The sequence below is a fragment of the Aspergillus luchuensis genome, chromosome 6 (genome assembly GCF_016861625.1).
Source record: "Aspergillus luchuensis IFO 4308 DNA, chromosome 6, nearly complete sequence".
NCBI lineage: Eukaryota > Fungi > Ascomycota > Eurotiomycetes > Eurotiales > Aspergillaceae > Aspergillus > Aspergillus luchuensis.
In genome coordinates this window covers 2,045,470-2,063,017 of record NC_054854.1, presented here as the reverse complement: position 1 = coordinate 2,063,017, position 17,548 = coordinate 2,045,470, and the positions used below count along the sequence as shown (strand labels likewise).

The 17,548-nt window shown below is 37.4% G+C and overlaps 5 protein-coding genes across 5 annotated transcripts; 2 read left to right on the top strand and 3 right to left on the bottom strand.

The window, feature by feature from the left end:
* Window positions 1–322: 322 nt before the first annotated feature.
* On the top strand, window positions 323–3,311 carry AKAW2_60700A (DDHD family phospholipase; the record flags this gene model as incomplete). Its single annotated transcript, XM_041692854.1, has 4 exons — window positions 323–992; window positions 1,044–1,761; window positions 1,899–3,113; window positions 3,188–3,311. 4 exons carry the CDS (start codon window positions 323–325, stop codon window positions 3,309–3,311), a joined length of 2,727 nt encoding a protein of 908 aa, XP_041546198.1.
* A 545-nt stretch (window positions 3,312–3,856) lies between these two features.
* AKAW2_60699S (putative COP9 subunit 3) lies at window positions 3,857–5,631 on the bottom strand (the record flags this gene model as incomplete). The annotated part of the gene is made up of 5 exons (XM_041692853.1): window positions 3,857–4,348; window positions 4,407–4,559; window positions 4,620–5,072; window positions 5,132–5,368; window positions 5,479–5,631. The coding sequence occupies 5 exons, from the start codon at window positions 5,629–5,631 to the stop codon at window positions 3,857–3,859; spliced, it is 1,488 nt and encodes a 495-aa protein (XP_041546197.1).
* An 827-nt stretch (window positions 5,632–6,458) lies between these two features.
* Window positions 6,459–7,927, top strand: AKAW2_60698A (glutamate-5-semialdehyde dehydrogenase; the record flags this gene model as incomplete). The annotated part of the gene is made up of 3 exons (XM_041692852.1): window positions 6,459–6,759; window positions 6,807–6,968; window positions 7,023–7,927. The coding sequence occupies 3 exons, from the start codon at window positions 6,459–6,461 to the stop codon at window positions 7,925–7,927; spliced, it is 1,368 nt and encodes a 455-aa protein (XP_041546196.1).
* A 243-nt stretch (window positions 7,928–8,170) lies between these two features.
* Window positions 8,171–8,975, bottom strand: AKAW2_60697S (60S ribosomal protein eL18; the record flags this gene model as incomplete). The annotated part of the gene is made up of 4 exons (XM_041692851.1): window positions 8,171–8,248; window positions 8,302–8,669; window positions 8,741–8,845; window positions 8,972–8,975. 4 exons carry the CDS (start codon window positions 8,973–8,975, stop codon window positions 8,171–8,173), a joined length of 555 nt encoding a protein of 184 aa, XP_041546195.1.
* Window positions 8,976–9,807: 832 nt separating this feature from the next.
* Window positions 9,808–11,102, bottom strand: AKAW2_60696S (putative mitochondrial carrier protein; the record flags this gene model as incomplete). The annotated part of the gene is made up of 5 exons (XM_041692850.1): window positions 9,808–10,027; window positions 10,096–10,232; window positions 10,286–10,564; window positions 10,689–11,009; window positions 11,070–11,102. 5 exons carry the CDS (start codon window positions 11,100–11,102, stop codon window positions 9,808–9,810), a joined length of 990 nt encoding a protein of 329 aa, XP_041546194.1.
* Window positions 11,103–17,548: the final 6,446 nt, after the last annotated feature.

The window sequence follows — 17,548 nt, the reverse complement described above, 5'->3', positions numbered from 1 at the left end:
TCGGCTTTGCCAAGAATTCGGTGCAGCTTCACCTTATCTAGGCTCTGAGATGCTTAGTTGACCACGCACTAAAGACAGTAAAAGCACGAGGAGAACAACGGTGAATAGATCTATATCTTGTCAGCATACACCAATTTAGCGCTTTGATCCTCTGAAGTATCTTTGGTCTACCTTAACTATTGGCTATATCACCATCGCGCAGTCTAACTACGTGGCCTTCTTCTATGCTAACCGCGTTGTCACCATATTCAATAGCCATCGCATTTGCTCGCTATCAAACGCATTGGCTCGTGCTCCGTCATACCGGGCTCTTAAGAGCTTGATGTCAAAGGACAGTCAAAGGGGGACTTTCTTTGGGGCCTTTACTCCGGGTAAACCCCCTAGAAGTACGACCCCGCAGCCCGACAACGGTACGAAAGACCTCCTACAACGTTCTCGAGGAGAGGACCATACAGTGTCACATAGACATGGGTTGAGTCCGCGTCGCTACCCCAAAGACTGTCCCCCGCTTAAGGTTAGGTGGTTCTATGCTGTGGATTCGCCCAAATGGAAGCCCGGGCCCCGCGATCAAAAGGGTGACTCGAAACCTTTAGCGCCCCCGAAGAAGTTTGTCCCGTTCATTTCCAGAGATTCTGAAGCCGTCGAAGATGCATTTCAAGCACTTTTACAGTCTGATGTCGAGAACGAGCATGACTCATACAGCAGGTCGGTAGGAGGTGCGTCGTCCGAGCCGACCAAGGTTCCTGTGAATGAAGACTCGCTTTTTGATGTTATTATTGAACAAAGGGAGCTTCGGCCGGCCTACTGGACAGGCCCCGTCTACGAAGTTCGTCGTGGAACTTGGTTTTTTCAAGACGGGTCGACAACAAAACCATGTGAAGAAAACTTGGCTACCCAGCTTGAAGAGGGTTATCTCAAGTCAAAGCCATGGCGGTATACAAGCCCTACCTACTCTGCTAAGTTTCCTGTGAGAACAAATGACAATGAAAAAGGTAATATTGAAATCATGTCTACGCGAAGTTAGAGGCTTACTCTGCCTACAGTACCCGGGTCTTCCAATGAGTCCGAGAATTTGGGGCATACAACTCCTGTGGCTAGGAATGAACCTGAAACGTACCGTCTGTTTGGTGCTTATATGAATAGTATAGTGACTTATCAGGATTCTAAGACAGCGTTACTGGTGAACGACGATTTCATGTCCAGGGTGAGCACAACGGTCTATCAAAAGCTTGGTGGCATTCCAGGGACGAAGCTCGTACGTGGTTATAACGAAACGAACAAACAGAAAGAGGCAGAGGATAAGAGTGGCGTCGAAATGAAATCATCTGGGGAAGAATTACAAGAGGTCTTGCCTGGGGATACTCAGGAAAGGACTGTTTCACAGATGGGTGGACCATTTACGTCTCGTTACCAAACATCGGACGATGAAGGTATCTCGGTCGAGGAAAAACCGACTGTTGAGCAGCGTGTTTCAACGGATATGGCTGAGCTCGAAGAGCGAGCACGCAAGCAAGCACAAAGGGAAATGGAGGATTCCAGGAAGGTTGAGGATAAAGATCGGGGAATCGATCACCTAGTCTTGGTCACTCATGGAATCGGTCAGCGACTTGGCATGCGTCTAGAGAGTGTTAACTTCATACACGACATCAACGTTTTGCGCAAAACTCTAAAGAGTGTCTACAGAGCCTCTCCTGATCTTCAGGCTCTTAACTCTGATTTTCCGGACAAGCACGAAAACTGCCGCATCCAGGTTCTCCCGGTGTAAGTAGCACCCTGCCTTGTGTCTCAAAGTTGATTATGTGCTTTGACCTTTGCCCCACCACCATTAGACATTTTCTCCATCTTCACAAGTAATTTTCCGGGAGGACTATTAGCGTGCCAGGGCTAATAGGTTCCAGGTGCTGGAGACATCTTCTGGACTTCCCATATCAAAAGGAGCACCAATCCCGTACAGAATTCGATCTGGGTGACGCGAAAGGCTCCGAGAGCACCCCATATCCGAGCTTGTCCGATGTAACACTCGACAATATTCCTGCAGTTCGAGGCCTCATCTCAGATTTGGCGATGGATGTGCTTCTCTACCAAAGTGATTACTGTGAGCATATCTCTCGGATAGTCAAGCAGGAGTGCAACCGGATTTTGGATCTTTTCAAAAAGCGAAACCCTTCTTTCCGTGGCTCTGTAAGCCTTTGTGGGCATTCACTTGGAAGCGCCATCCTTTTTGATATACTTTGTCATGAACAGCAAAATTCACGGCCTACTGAAGCCTCGCATTGTGGCTATGACGAGAATCATGATAAAGTAATCCAGGGCGATAATTTGGACTTTGATTGTGATGATTTATTCTGTTTGGGGTCTCCAATAGCACTGTTCCAGATGCTCAAGGGAAAAACCATTGCTGGGCGACCACAGAGGCAATATGCATCATCAACCCGTCCCGAAGGCGAAAATGGGACAGTCAAGTCGCAATCTAGCTCTTCTGTGCTTCATGATTATGGAAATGACAAGCTTCAGCATCACACTCTGACTTCAATATCATCTCCAAAATGCCGACAATTGTTCAATATTTTCCATCCTTCTGACCCGGTTAGTTACCGTCTAGAGCCTCTCATTTCGCCAGCAATGTCATCACTCAAACCTCAGCCATTGCCGTCAGTCAAGAGAGGAATTTGGACGACATCGGGTCAGAGTCTATCATTGATTAGCAGTCGTGTCGGACAAAGTGTGGGGTCATTGTGGACGAACTTCACATCCGGTGTCGCAAGCAGTTTGCTTAACCGAAGCCTTGGTCTTACTTCGGAAGATACTGCATCCTCCGAAGTAGGCCTTAATACAACTCTGCATGCCCAGAAATCACAATCATCAGCTGACCCCGGCTCTTCTCATCAAACAGAAGATATCAGAAATCCTACTCTCATTGACTCAAATTTAGAAACACTCTATGAGGGTTATCGTAAGGCCGGGGAGGGCGGCAAGCCGAGGGATTCTCAGAGCAACGTAGGGGACTCTTTTGAATCACTTGGGACCGATCATCATGGGAGGAGGCTTATGATTGAAGATGCGAAAGTGAGGACTTTGAACTCCAATGGAAGGGTCGACTATAGTATACAAGAGTAAGGCACCTGCTTATCACTTTGGATGCTTTACAATATCTCGAATCTAATTACAGAATGCTGATCTGTCACAGGGGGGCCTTCGATATATCAATGATTGCTAGTATTGCTAGCCATCTCAGCTATTGGTCTGATGAAGACGTGTGCCATTTCATGATGTCGCAAATGCTTTGTAGGAGGCCCGGGGGTGCTGCATAGCAAATTTGGACATAGTGTTGCATGCTGATCATAGTTCGACCTATCTACATGTAATGAATGGTAGTTCTATGTGCTTCGCACCTAACCAAGACATGTAAGAGAAGGGTTGAACGCCAGCGCGTGATGTCCAATTTATGTAACCTGAGACATAAGCTTCGAACGCATGAGCTACGGGCGTAGATCATTCACTGTTCACGCGGATTCCTCTAAGTTTTTTGAGCTAGGGCCATTGATGCGTGCTCCGTACTATGACCATATTTATATCCAATTAGTATACTCTGTGGTAAGAGAGCTATATGGTAGACATTGCAGCTTATATGTTAGCTGTTGATGGTAATGCCGGCATATGCCCTAGGAGGCAGTGATTTGAACAAGAGAGGAAATCATCAATTGATGTATCGAACGTGCCATTATAGGCGGACCTTACATATGCAGGACTGTTGGGAAAAGTCGGCTTGGGGTACATATTACCTTAGCCTTGTTTCTAGATCCGCTATTGGACATGGGTAAGTTCGGCATGACGTTCACCGATGTTTCCTTGTACTTCAGGTACCATCTCCCATGATGTCTTCATCAATTTCCAGACCACCATTTAGTTCTCCAACAGCATCGCCACTGACCCTTGAAGCATCAGGCCACCTCTGATTTCTAGATAAGATTTGAAGACTTTCATTTCCCAGCTGCAACTCACTGCTACATTGGTTAGCATCTTTCGTTATTAGTCCTAGTACCCGAGCCTCTTCAACCAATCGTGTTCGCATCCGTATTTCACTATTGAGGTACGATTCACGGCGCGCAAAAAACCGAAGCATTGTTGCATCTGATTGACCATGCAGATGCAGTAGCGTAGCGCTGAGGGTGCCAGACATTACGAGCAACGCCACGAAGTCTTCGATATTTGCAGAAAATGCCAATGGTGCAAGCGTGCGTTGTGCCACATCCGCTGCAGTGAGAGCAGAGAAAGTCCTGCCTAGCTTGATAACAAGAAACGAATTGTAAGCGTAGAACAGCTGGGAGACTAGGCCCTCATTATTGTCCTAGAAGACCGTCAGTCTAACCGATACGTGACAATTGTACTCCCATCTGCTAACGTACAGTACGCCAAACTGACCGACCAATGTCGATCTCAGCTCTCAACCTTGGATAGTCGCCCCTCTCAAAAGCGTCGACCAAGGATGCGTAGGGTTTTGTTAACGTTTGATATACTTTCAAAACGTGTGCAGAGATCACTCTAGGCGATGAGATCAACTATAACAGTAGCGTATGTCAGTCAAAAGCATAATTCGGGTCCTTCTGCAAGTTGACTACCTTTCCGTGCGCCAGCAAGCTAGCTAATATCCACTTCTTATAGCCTTCGATCATTATTTTGCTGACAGAGTCATTGACAGGAGACGATATGACGATGCTTAGCCAATGTAACGCCTTATTCCATTCCTTTAAGGCCAGGTAAATCATTGCGCCATACAGAAAAAATCTCATATGATCTCTGTATGTCAGCTTTGCAGAGAAGCCAGATGCATCGGAGATGAACGTATCGCCGAAAGTGTCTTCGGAGCACAACGGACGACTGATATGCTTGCGGTAGGCTTGGACTGAACTGGTGGGAAACTGGAAAACCCATCTTTCCATAACCGGTAAAGCATGATGATAAGACTTGGAAAGGAGAGTAAGTCTGAGGAACGTAACATGTAATGATGTAAGGACACCAGGTGAGTTTAGTCGAAGCAATGCCTCCTTTATCACATGGACCGCTAGGAACGGCTATTGGAGGTCAACTATAAAGCAATTAAACAATTCCTGTTGGCTTGGAGGGCGCCTACCTTCGCAGTAACTTCGGCAGCTTGTGCCAGGAGTTCAACAAGTCGGCGCCACTCATAGCCAGCATACCGGACCTGGATTGGATCAAAATGTTGAAGAAAATAGGCCACTTCAGCCCATAAATCATTCCCTGGCTTGATCTCGTCTGGCACATTTTCCTTTGTCCGTTTTTGTAGACTGTCGACGTGGATATTGAGAATCAAAAGGTAGGATAACGTGTGCTGTGACGGATCGAGGTTCTGCGAGGTAAATGGTCATATTCGTAAGCATGCCTTATATACTATCTTGCATAAGAATCCACTAGCCATGCTCTTCCACCCTCACCCGCGAAGATTCTGGCCGTGCTTACATCTAGGAGATATTGAGTGTCAAGATCCTTATCGTAATTCTTAATGTATGCAACCAGGTCACGCATTTGTGTGTCATATCTTTCATCGCGCGTATCGCTTATTGCACGAAGTTCAGATGACGCCGAAGTGAGATGTGCGAGAATCTCTGCCATCTTCTGTGGGTTGTACGACCTGTAGCTGAGTAGTGGCCAGTTGAGTGCAGATAAAGGACGAAAGATGAGCGCGGCGGGTTGTTGAAGGGGGAAGTAGTAGTAGTAGTACTTGACAGTACCACCCACTTATTACCTCATACACGGTGCATGCACGTTAGCTACGACAGCTAACTAGAGCAGACTAATTTACTCGCAACCACCTTGCCTCAGTACAAATCAAGGGTAATATACAGAACTAGTAGTACATACGTGGAATACTCACTACTGCTTCACTTCAGTTACCAATAGGACCGTTATTTTAACATCAAAAGCCACACTCCTGGTTCGTGAGGCACTATGTCGTATCCCTAGCCAGATCCAAATACGTAGAGACTAGGGATACTACTAGTACTCAAGGAGCAAGGGAAAGAGTTTGATATCAGTGTAATATTCAACCATGATATGCTGTAGTTTAAGATTGGTTGTTACAGCAGCACAACAGAACAGTTGTTGTAGGCATCGGGCCGACATTATACTGACAGTAGAAAGCTACTGAGCGTGATGTCAAACGATAACCGTGAAAGGGGCATTCACCGAGGTCATCAGGCCTAACTTGTAGGTACACATATGCTGGTCAATTTCTGATGAATTGCAGAATGCCGAGTATGGGCAAAACATCAACTAGCCAAAGAGGCCGAAACGGATACTTTCTCGGTGCACGGGGTACATACTAACTAGTACTGAAAGTCTACTGATTGCTTAGGTAATATTACCAACTTCAATCCGTGACCCCTCACTTCCCGTGTTCTTACCCAATGTCTTCCATTCTCCTTAGTGAAATCTAGCAAATGTCGCTTACACAGTCTTCTGCCGGCAGTATCGCAAGCACTGCATCCGTAGCTGCTAGACGGCTAGCGGTCCTATCAAATGCTGAGCGCAATGAAGCATTAACGGCGCTGTATGAGGGTCTTTTGGCTAATAAGGATGCCATCCTAGCCGCCAACGCAAAGGATGTCGCATTGGCAAGCCGTGCCGCGGAGGATGGGGATCTGAATTCTAGCGTCTTGAAGAGGCTTGACTTATCAAGGCCGGGGAAATATGATGATATGTTGCAAGGAATCCTCAGTGTGCGGGATTTGACGGATCCAAGTAAGAATACTCGATTGTTTTAGTGTGCGCTTTCTGACTTGTCGAAGTTGGAAACGTGACTCTGAGGACACTGCTCGATGATGGACTTACATTGGAGAGGGTGAGCTGTCCCATTGGAGTGTTGTTGATAATTTTCGAAGCTCGCCCTGAGGTGATCGCAAATATTGCTGCCTTATCTATCAAGTCTGGCAATGCAGCTATCCTAAAAGGTTTCGATCACATACCCGCTCTAGATTTTCATGCATTGCTGACCATAGTAACAGGCGGGAAAGAATCAACTGAATCTTTCGTCGCAATATCGACGGTGATCTCTCAAGCCATATCGAGCACCCGCGTTCCCAAGTCCTCCATCCAGCTCGTACAGACCAGAGACGTGGTTTCTTCCTTGCTGGCCCAAGATACTTTGATTGATTTAGTCATCCCTCGCGGGTCGAATGACCTTGTTCGCTTCGTCAAAGACAACACCAAAATTCCAGTATTAGGCCACGCAGATGGCCTTTGCTCCGCTTACGTACATCATGACGCGGACCTGGACGTTTCCGTTAAAGTGCTCGTCGATTCCAAGACGGATTATCCAGCCGCTTGCAACTCTCTGGAGACCCTGCTGGTGAATGAAGCTGTTTTGAGGACCATACTACCTACTGTTGCCAAGGCCCTCGTGGCGAAGGGTGTTACTTTGAAGTGTGACGAACCCTCGAAAGGTGCGCTGGCGGATACTTTAGACTCTGTGGAGATGAGTTCTATCGTGGATGCCGTCGAGTCCGACTATAATACAGAATTTCTGGATCTGATCCTTGCTATCAAAACGATACCTGCATCTGCTCCCGGTTCAGGTGTTGATGCAGCGATCGACCACATCAATACCCATTCCTCAAAGCATACCGACATAATCTTGACCAAGTCAAAGGCCACTGCGGATTACTTCATGAGCAGCATCGACAGTGCCGGTGTTTTCTGGAATGCTTCAACAAGATTTGCAGACGGTATGAGGTATGGCTTTGGCACAGAGGTCGGGATCAGCACCAATAAGATCCATTCCAGAGGTCCCGTGGGACTAGATGGTCTCACGATTTACAAGTACCTGATTCGGGGTGATGGCCATAGAGCAGGAGACTACTTCGATGGTGTTGGGGGTAAAAAGTGGAAACATGAAGCTCTACCATTGTAATATATAGAACGATAATAGAGAAATTTATAGGTATTCAATGATTTAACTCCATTTTCATTTTCATCCAGTTAAGCTCGCCTGGAACCCTCATAATATTCGGTCTGGCATCGGGCATTCTAATAAACGTTGGAGCAACGGCCGGCAAGGAAGACTCCTAGGTATGCATGATTCCGCAAGTCGTCATCACCAGCACGATGAACCGCTACCAGACACAAGAAACGGAAAATATTTAACCAGCGTTCCTTACACCTTGAAACCGCGAGACCTTCTGCGTCCACGGGCTCTCTCAAACTTGCGTCCCTTGCTGCGGACGTAGGGTTTCTGTTCAAGGTTAGTCTTGCAAACCATATATGCGCGCAGGGTATATAACATGCCTTGTGGCTGTGGGGGCCGAAACCGAAGTGCTTCACTGCCTCCCGAGCATTCTTGGGTCCGCGGAGGAGGAGAGTGTTCGCTCCAGTAGGGGCACGCAGAGCAAGCTGGTCCAGAGTCAAGGTCTCACCACCGGCCTTCTCAATCCTGGCCCTAGCAGTAGCAGTAAAGCGAAGGGCTGCAATGGACAGCTTCGGGACAGTAAGAAGACGGTTGTCGTCAGTGATGGTGCCGATCACAACGATGGTCTTGCCCTTGTGGGAGTCGGTCACATTGGAAACAATGCGCGAGAGCGAAACGGGGGGGCGGTTGATCCTGGACATGAAAAGGCGGCGCAAGACGACCTTGTTGAAGTTGGATTCCGTACGACCTGCAAAATTTCCACCACCCATCAGTTTCCCATGGCTGAAAATCGGTTGCACATAGAAGGCGGAGACATACGGGCGAGGAAGCGGTAAAGCTTCACCAAGACCTGCAGGTAAACGTTCTCGCTCTTGGGCGCCTTGCGATGGGTGCCGCGCACATGGTGGCGGTCCAAGTCGATACCTGTATCCCAAAATCAGTATTCGCCAAGTGAGAATAGGAACTGTCCATGGTGTTGAGCCAAAAGAGAAGTCGCAACCCGCGAAATTCTTCGGCGAATGAATATATCACCACGTCAATTTAACGTACCCATGGCTGCTGTTATTGATGGGACACCTGAAAGTTGGCTGGCTATCGCACCCGTAGTCAAGGTGAAGCTGGTGAGGTTTTCAATCTACGATTTTCAGATGCACGGTGTGTGCGGGTTGAGCCCTACACTAGTCCCAATACGGTAGCCAAGATCATTTGATGCCCAATATTCAAGGCATGCACCATTCATTGTACTATTTACTCCAGTTTAAATCCTGACTATCCTAGCACTGTGTGCTAAATAAATTATAGTTTTAGTGGGGAGCTCCATTTATCCTGCTATCATTTATCATTGGACGTTGAACCTCACATACTGTTGATTCATTAATGAGCGATCCCTCCGGTTCCCCTCTGGACCACACATCTTTCTTATCTGTAGGCGTGTGCCCTTCCTCTAACAAATTCTATAGTGTACTCCGTAGTCCGTAGGCTTATGATCCATAAATATGTTGCATCTTTCCCACTTTTACCCCGCATAGTCTAGCATAACCCACTCCAGCTCACTTGACCTACCGTGTCAACTATCATATTCTATACCAATCAAAGTCCTTACATCAAACAATGCACTACAAAGGTTTTTATATCTATGTTGCATAATTTAGTTATTTCCATATGCGTAATTATCGAGGGGCACTCTGCCGAACATAGCCATCGCCCGGCATTGGGAAAATTGCGCAATACATAGCAGCAAAGTCAAAGAGGGTATATGATACGTACCGTCACCTAACAAAGATATACTTTTTTGGTGAAAAAGAAAAGTTGGAACTTGTTTTATCTACCAGGTGTGATTTGTATTCATCGGGGTGTCGTGGCCTAATTTACTGATGCTATATCTATCATTTCTCCAAACCCACTAAGAAATCCCGGGTCAACTCGAAGCTGAGCCAACTACTAGCCATACTGGGAGCCACCTTGAGAAGGTTTGGCACAATCCCTTTGAACAGGCCACGCAAGCCCTCTTGCGCCACAATGGCCCTTACGGCGTCCGTGATTGATGCATATTGATATCCCATCCCAGACATTGTATTAATCTGGAAGCGCCGTCGGAGAACATCGCTGAAGCCGTGGCCTCCATATTAGCTAATCATAACGAGGAGCAATCGATGTTTCCTGGTGGGGCTTACAATGGGTATGTGCATGTTTGTGCTACTGCACCAGAAACTGCACCGGCAAGTAGTTTACGCAGGGGTCCTGGTGTCGCATCACCTTCAGGGGTCAAATACTTGCGGACCGATTCATACGTCATGAAGTTGAGGCCAACCTAGATGCACTTAGTCACAGGTGGTATAGTATGAGCGTTCCGGGCTTACTGACGTAGGGAGCGACACCAGCAACGGTAGGCACAATGCCACGGTAAAGACCTACAATACCGCCTTCGTTTCTATATATCAAGACCATTGTGGTAAACATGCCCGGTAACTGCTCGCCAACCCCTCGGTGACTGAGAGCTTCAAATGACGCTGACTGGATAGAGAGTCGAGTTCTGACAATATCAAGAGGGTAAGTAATTGTCACGGATGTGATGCCGGCAGCGGCACCACAAAGAAGCCGCTGCATGGCTGATAATTCGGCATTTGGCGAAGATTCAGCGAACTAGAGTCTACGTTAATCAAACCTCCAACCCGGTCGCCCTCTATGGCTTATATTCGCACTTCAAACGCATTATACACTCGAGGCGTACAATCTCAAAGCCTGTACGGATTGATTTTCAACTCACCTTCTTGTAGAAATTATAGCTGCCGAATTGAACCGCTGAATAAGGAATGATGCGAATACAGTTCGTGCCATTTCCGCGCATGAAGCCTCTCCATCCCTCCTCCTTTCCGATTTTGACGAGCGCTTTCCATATGGATAATTTGTATTCTTCTCTGCCAACACTCTGAATCTGGAGGAGGATTTTGAGACGTTCGAGTGGTGATACAAGTGTCCTCGACACCGCACCCGCGACTCCTCCGGCTATGAAAGCAGCAACAACGGGTTCGGCAATTCTGGACCTGGCTTTATTGATGAAACTTGGCGCTTTCTCCGTGAAATGGTCCTTTTAAGGCGACAACAGTCGTGAGCTTGAAGATGTACATGATAACTCCTGTAGCCATACCTGTATAATGTTGGACATTGGTGGTTGAGGCATTTTGAAGTCTGCACTTTGCCCGTTCGATTGGATACATCGACCTGACCGGTGGCGGCCCAAGCTGATGTTATGTATGGTCCTTGATAAGAGACCGAGGTGAATCAATCCGGTAGTAGCAGGATGCGGGGAACACGATGTTCAGTAAGCCAGTATGTGACAGACGTACTGGACAGGCCTATCCAGGGGTTGTTATGAGCAACATTGAAACTAAATAACAGCCAATGGATTCAGCTTGAGGGGTCCAAATAGTAGTACCTATAGAGAGACGATCGAAATGGGGTGCTTGCGGATCATTCATTCGGTATGTTGTCTATTGCCCTTGGGATATTGGTCTTTGGTGGTTTGTTGGGACCCAGTGCCCCCTGCCGTTGTCCTAAGAACAGGACGGGCCAAAGACGCATATGAGAGAAAAGCTGGTGAAGGTGCTATTGCATACGTGTAATGGAGATGCAAGAGGCTTTGTTACAGCGATAGCAAGCCTCTGATAAATCACCCACCAATAGTTATAGTTCAAAAGGTACAGGTGGAATGAGAATAAGAATGCAAGACAATATGGTCTGGAATAGTTCGAAACTGAAGTCCGGCACTAGCAGGCTGGATTGCTAAACAAATCACTGCTGGTCATTGCTGTGGTGTTGTGGAGTAAAGAGGGTCAGTCCCGGGAAGAGAAACGGCAGTGGAAATCGAGGATTCACACCGGGAACACCCGTCTCCTGCCCTAAAAAAGATACTATTCTAAACTCGATATCATCACCTAATCTTTTTATATATAGGAGATTTTCACCAGTATTTATACATGAATTTTATACAAGATCTAATATACAGGCTTATTTAGAATCCAATAAAAATTTGATAGAAATCTTTATAAAAGGTTTAATACAGAACTTTATGTAAGAAATCCTAATATAAACGGAGTCAAGTCAGAAATTTCCGAATGCCAAATTATATTTCTATTATGAAATTCATGATTAAGGAGGTGTGTTTCAACAGTCATTAGCAGCGCTAGTAATTTTGCTTGAATACAGAATACCTTATGCATCACGTGACCATGCATAAGTATCTTATACAGTTGCACGTGATATACAACCGATGTATAGCACAGCACGTGATTGGTGTTATGCATCACGTGCTTTGCTGTGCGTGTATCAGTTCTATGCATTACTGCCAAGACACCGTAATGTGACAGGTCATGTTTAATGACATTTGAAACACACCTCCGTATAATGAAATCAAATAAACAGCTCCAGCTAAATCTTCTATCTCAATCTTCAATTAAACTAAAGCTGAGTTACCATAATAAGCATTACTAGTAAAGTATTATGATAAACTTTTGGAATGTATGCTAATACAAATGACAAGACTGAATTTATTGTATTGATCATATAACAGCCATATAATTATATTTCATTATTTATCAAATTTAATCCTTTTTCAAGTATGATAACAATCAAGATTCTATTATTCAATTATTTGCAGAGAAATTCTAAAATCTATTAAATGTGATGGTGAGTGACATCCCAGGGTTACATGACTTCTGTTTTATTTGTTTTATATGATAGAATAACGCAGCTATCAGGGTCTTAGGCATCGGGATGACATATTAAAGTAATTATAGAAGTTATAAAATTATTAATAATAGTTCCACAGTTTATCAATACTTAAAAAATATTGATTTCTCTGTAATATACTACTGATCTTTTAAGAATTAATTTATTTTATAGATATAAGCTATCTTTATTATTATTATTAAATTAATTTATTATATTTAATAGCTGATTTCCTACTTAATTAACAGATTTTCTATTCTAATAAGTAGATTCTATTATATTTTAATTTTTTATTCTAATTATTTAAGAAAGATACCACCCCTTAAAAATAATAAAAAAAAGAAATATCTAGAAACAATATTAATCTAAAATTATTATTAAATACAGTTTCTACTATTGAGAAAACCTAATGATTAAAAAGTTATATTTATTGATTAGAACAGGCTATTAATTTATAAAAAATAATTCTCCAGATAAAAATTTTTTAAATTTTATAATTTCTCTTTTAAATTAGAAAAAGATAAGAAAGAGATTAAATTTAAGAATATTTTATATTTTATTATATTTTTTAATTTTCGAAAATATTAAGAATAAATTACTGATTTAAAATATATATTTCAGAGAATTTTTAAAAAATATAACATTTTTATTATTATTAATTATATAGATCCTATGTACAGGCAGAAATAATAATATTTAATTAATAATAAAAATCTAGAAATAAGATGATTTCTTAAAGAATTATAATCTTGATTTGAAAATTAAATTTTTATCTTAATTTAAAATATTATTATATTTAATATAATATTATAATTTAAATAAACTTACTAGCAATACAGTTAAGATCTAAAAAAGTTTTATATTTATTTTAATATCTTAAAGTAATATTTCCCTTATTAAGTTAAAAAAGAAAGAATTTTATTATATTTTATTAAATTATTATTTAATTTTAATTATTATATATAAAAATATATTTCCCATCTACCAGAGGAACGGGATAAAATGATAAAAAATATAAATAAAATAATAATTATAAATTATATAAATGCTTCCAAGACTTTTCTAATAAATTAATTAAAAGTATATATTAAATTATAAAGAGAATTCTACTAGAAAAGATAATAACTAATTATAATATTCTATATATAATAGTATCCAGTATCTTGTAAATTAATATTTTATTTAAAATAAAAAAAAATTAATTTATTAGAACTTATTAATATTTATTAAATTTTAAGAAAAGGTAAAGAAGTTAAAATGAATCTTATAATTTTAATTTTTTTATCTAAACTAGGGACTACTTATTATTTTTATATTTTTATTTATATTTAAAATAATCTTGAAATCTTTGCAAATCTAGATAATTATATAAAAATAAATATTATTAATTATTAGTTTATTAAGATTTATAATCTTTAATATACTTTAGTTATTATATTTAAAATTAAAGTTATTAACTAAATTACTACTTTGATTTATAATATATAAAAAATTTTAATATTAATATCAATTTATAAGAGAGCACCTGTACTTTTAAATAATATTATATGAAAATTAATTAAAATTTTTTATTTAGAAAATAGTCTAATCTTATTATTAATAATTATATTTTGAAATCTTTATATTAATCTATTATTATAAAATTAATATTAATAATTTAATATATTATTTATCTCTTTTTTTATTATTGAATTAAATAAAATAATCTGGTATTTAATAAAAATATTTTTTATTATTAAATTTTCTAAAAATATTAATCTACTAGAAAAAAAATCTTCTAATTTATTTTTAAATCTAGAGATAATCTTAGTTAAACTTTAAGAATTCTAAGATATATTTTTTATAAATTTTTTTAATAATTTTATATTCCTGCAGACTATACTATTAATATTAATTTTAATAAAATATTCTTTTATAATTTTATATATTTTTAATTAAGGGCTGAACTTGAAATTCTATAAAAATATATTAAAAAAATTTAAAATTAAAGTAATTTAATCTTTTAAAAATCCTGCAGGAGTTTTTGTTTTTTTTTATATTTAAAAAATAATAATTTATATTTTTATAAAGATTACAGGAATTTTAATAAGATTTTAATAAAGAATTATTATTTTTTTATTTTTTATTTTAAAGATTTTTGACAGGGTCTCAGGAAGTAAATCTTTTTTTTAAAATTAATATTAAAAATATTTATTTTTAGATTTATATTAAAAAAATAATAAATAAATAATAATATTCTATATTTAATATAGTTATATTATATATATTATTATATTATTAAAATTAATTAACACCCCTGTAATCTTCTAGAAGTATATATATATATAATATTTTATAGATTTTTTAATAATTTTTATATAATATATTTTAATAATATTCTTATCTCTTTACTAAATAAAGAACTCTATATAAAATATATTTATTAAGTACTAGAAAAACTCTGAGAAGTTTAACTTTATATAAGATTATTTAAATATTTATTTTATTAATTCCAAGTCAAATTCCTAGAAGATATTATTAATATTATAAAAATATTTATAGATTTCTAATAAATAAATATTATTATTTTATGATTAATTTTTTATAATTATTATAATATCTAGACTTTTCTTAAAATTCTGTAACTTCTATTATTAATTTATTGAAAATCATTTAGAAATTATTATATTTCTTATTTTATTATTTCATAACCCAGTTAATAATTAAAAATCCGAAAAGATTTATCTAAATATATAAATAATTTACCTTTTATTATTTAATTATTATTTTTTAATAGATATTCTTATTAATATATTTTAATCTTACAAAATCCTGGTATTTAAAAATTAATATTTTAAAAAAAAGATAAGTAATATTTTATTTTAATATATAATAAAAATATATTTTATTTAATTATTTTTTAATTTTATAAGTTCTCTGGTATTAAACTAAATTATAATATTTTAAATTAAAAGTTATTTATTATTATTTATTTCTTTAAATAATGATAATAGTATCTTAAAAATATTTTCTAGATAATTAAAGTCTTATCTAATTATTTAAATTTATAATTTCTTATATATTAAACTAGAGTTAACAGGAGGTAAATCTAATAATTTATAAATTTAATTTTTTATAATTTTATTATTAAATATAAAACAGAAAAGTTAAATTTAATAAATAAACTTTTTAAAATATGGGAGGCATTACCACTACACCAGCCAGGCTTCCTCTATACCAGTCTATGCTCATACTACATCCTCCAGCTACCTTCTGCCTACCTTAGGAGGTAAGACACACCCTGTTTAGATTAGACTTACTTTTTAAACCAGACAGAACTATACTATTTACTACTTTAGAATTATTATTACTTAAGATAGAAATTTCAGATCTCAGACAGTATATATCTAGAATAGAAAGACAATGGGATTCTGCCTGAGTTGAAAAAATCTTATCTTAATTAGATAAAATCTTACTGTTAATAGATGGTATCTTACCTTAAATAGAAGGTAGAGAGTGTGGCATGAGTGGAGGCTGGTATAGAGGAAGCCTGGCTGGTGTGGCAGTAGCGCCTCCCTAAAATATTTTTAGAATTCCAGGTAGAATCTGCTTTATAAAAGAATTATTAATTTTAATTCAAAAATGATTCATAAATATATTATTCCTGATAATAAAAAGTTTAGTTAAAAAGAAATTCTAGTTTAAATCTTAAAATATATAGAATAAAGAATTACTCTGGATTTAATATCTATATTATATTAAGTTTAAAGAATTTTAATAATTAAACTGGTATAGAGACAGCTGATTAAATTAGTTGAAAAAGTTTTATTATTAAAAAATTATTTTTTAATTTATACTATTATAGATATATACTATAGAAGTCCTATATTTGAATATATATAATGTTAAGCTTTGAAAAGATAATCTTATATTTATAAAATATAGATCTAAAAATATAATAATAAACAATCATTATTTAATAAAGATATCCAGGCTAAAAGTATTAAATAATAAAAATTATAAATTATTTATATTTTAAAGATTACTATTATATTCTATTCTTTAAAATAATATATTAAATATTTATTTTTTATACCATGATAATCTGCTAGTAAGATATTAAAAAAAATAAACAAAAATATTATTATACAAAAAGTTCTATTAGAATAGAGTATATTATAATATAACTAAAATATCTGAACTTATTTAATATATTAGAATAATATTATTCTAAAATATTAATTATATAATATTTTTAAAAGTGAATTCTAGTAAAATTTAACTTGTAATAATTATATAATTTTATAATTTTTGTTATATATTATTTCTAGATTAATAATTAAAACAGATAGATTAAATTCCCAATTATTATTTTTAATATTTTATATGATTATTTACTAGATTTTTATATTAAAATTAAAAATAATTCTTATTAGCAGAAGGTCCTAGCGGTATAAAATAGAATTAAATTTATAAATCTTTATTACTATCTGCCTAAATATATTTAAAAATATAAAATTATTTTATTATAATATAATAAAATATATATAAATATATCCAGCCCTCTTCATCTTTAAATTATTAATTGAATAATAATAGAATCTAGAATACTCTTATAAGATAAAGATATAGGTAAAAAATATTATAATAAATTTAATTATCTCAGAAGCTATGGAATATTTTATATTATTATTTTTATTATTTAATATATTTTTTATTTTATCAAGATACTGAACATGAGTTAAAAATTAAGATTTAAATTATATAATTTTTATTTCCAGGCAATAAATATAATAGTAAATTATAATTATATATTTAATATTTCTCAATAATAGTACTAGTAGAAGAATAAGAAATTAATAAAATCATAATATAATAATAATAAATCAAAAAATTATAAAATATTATGTATTAGTTATT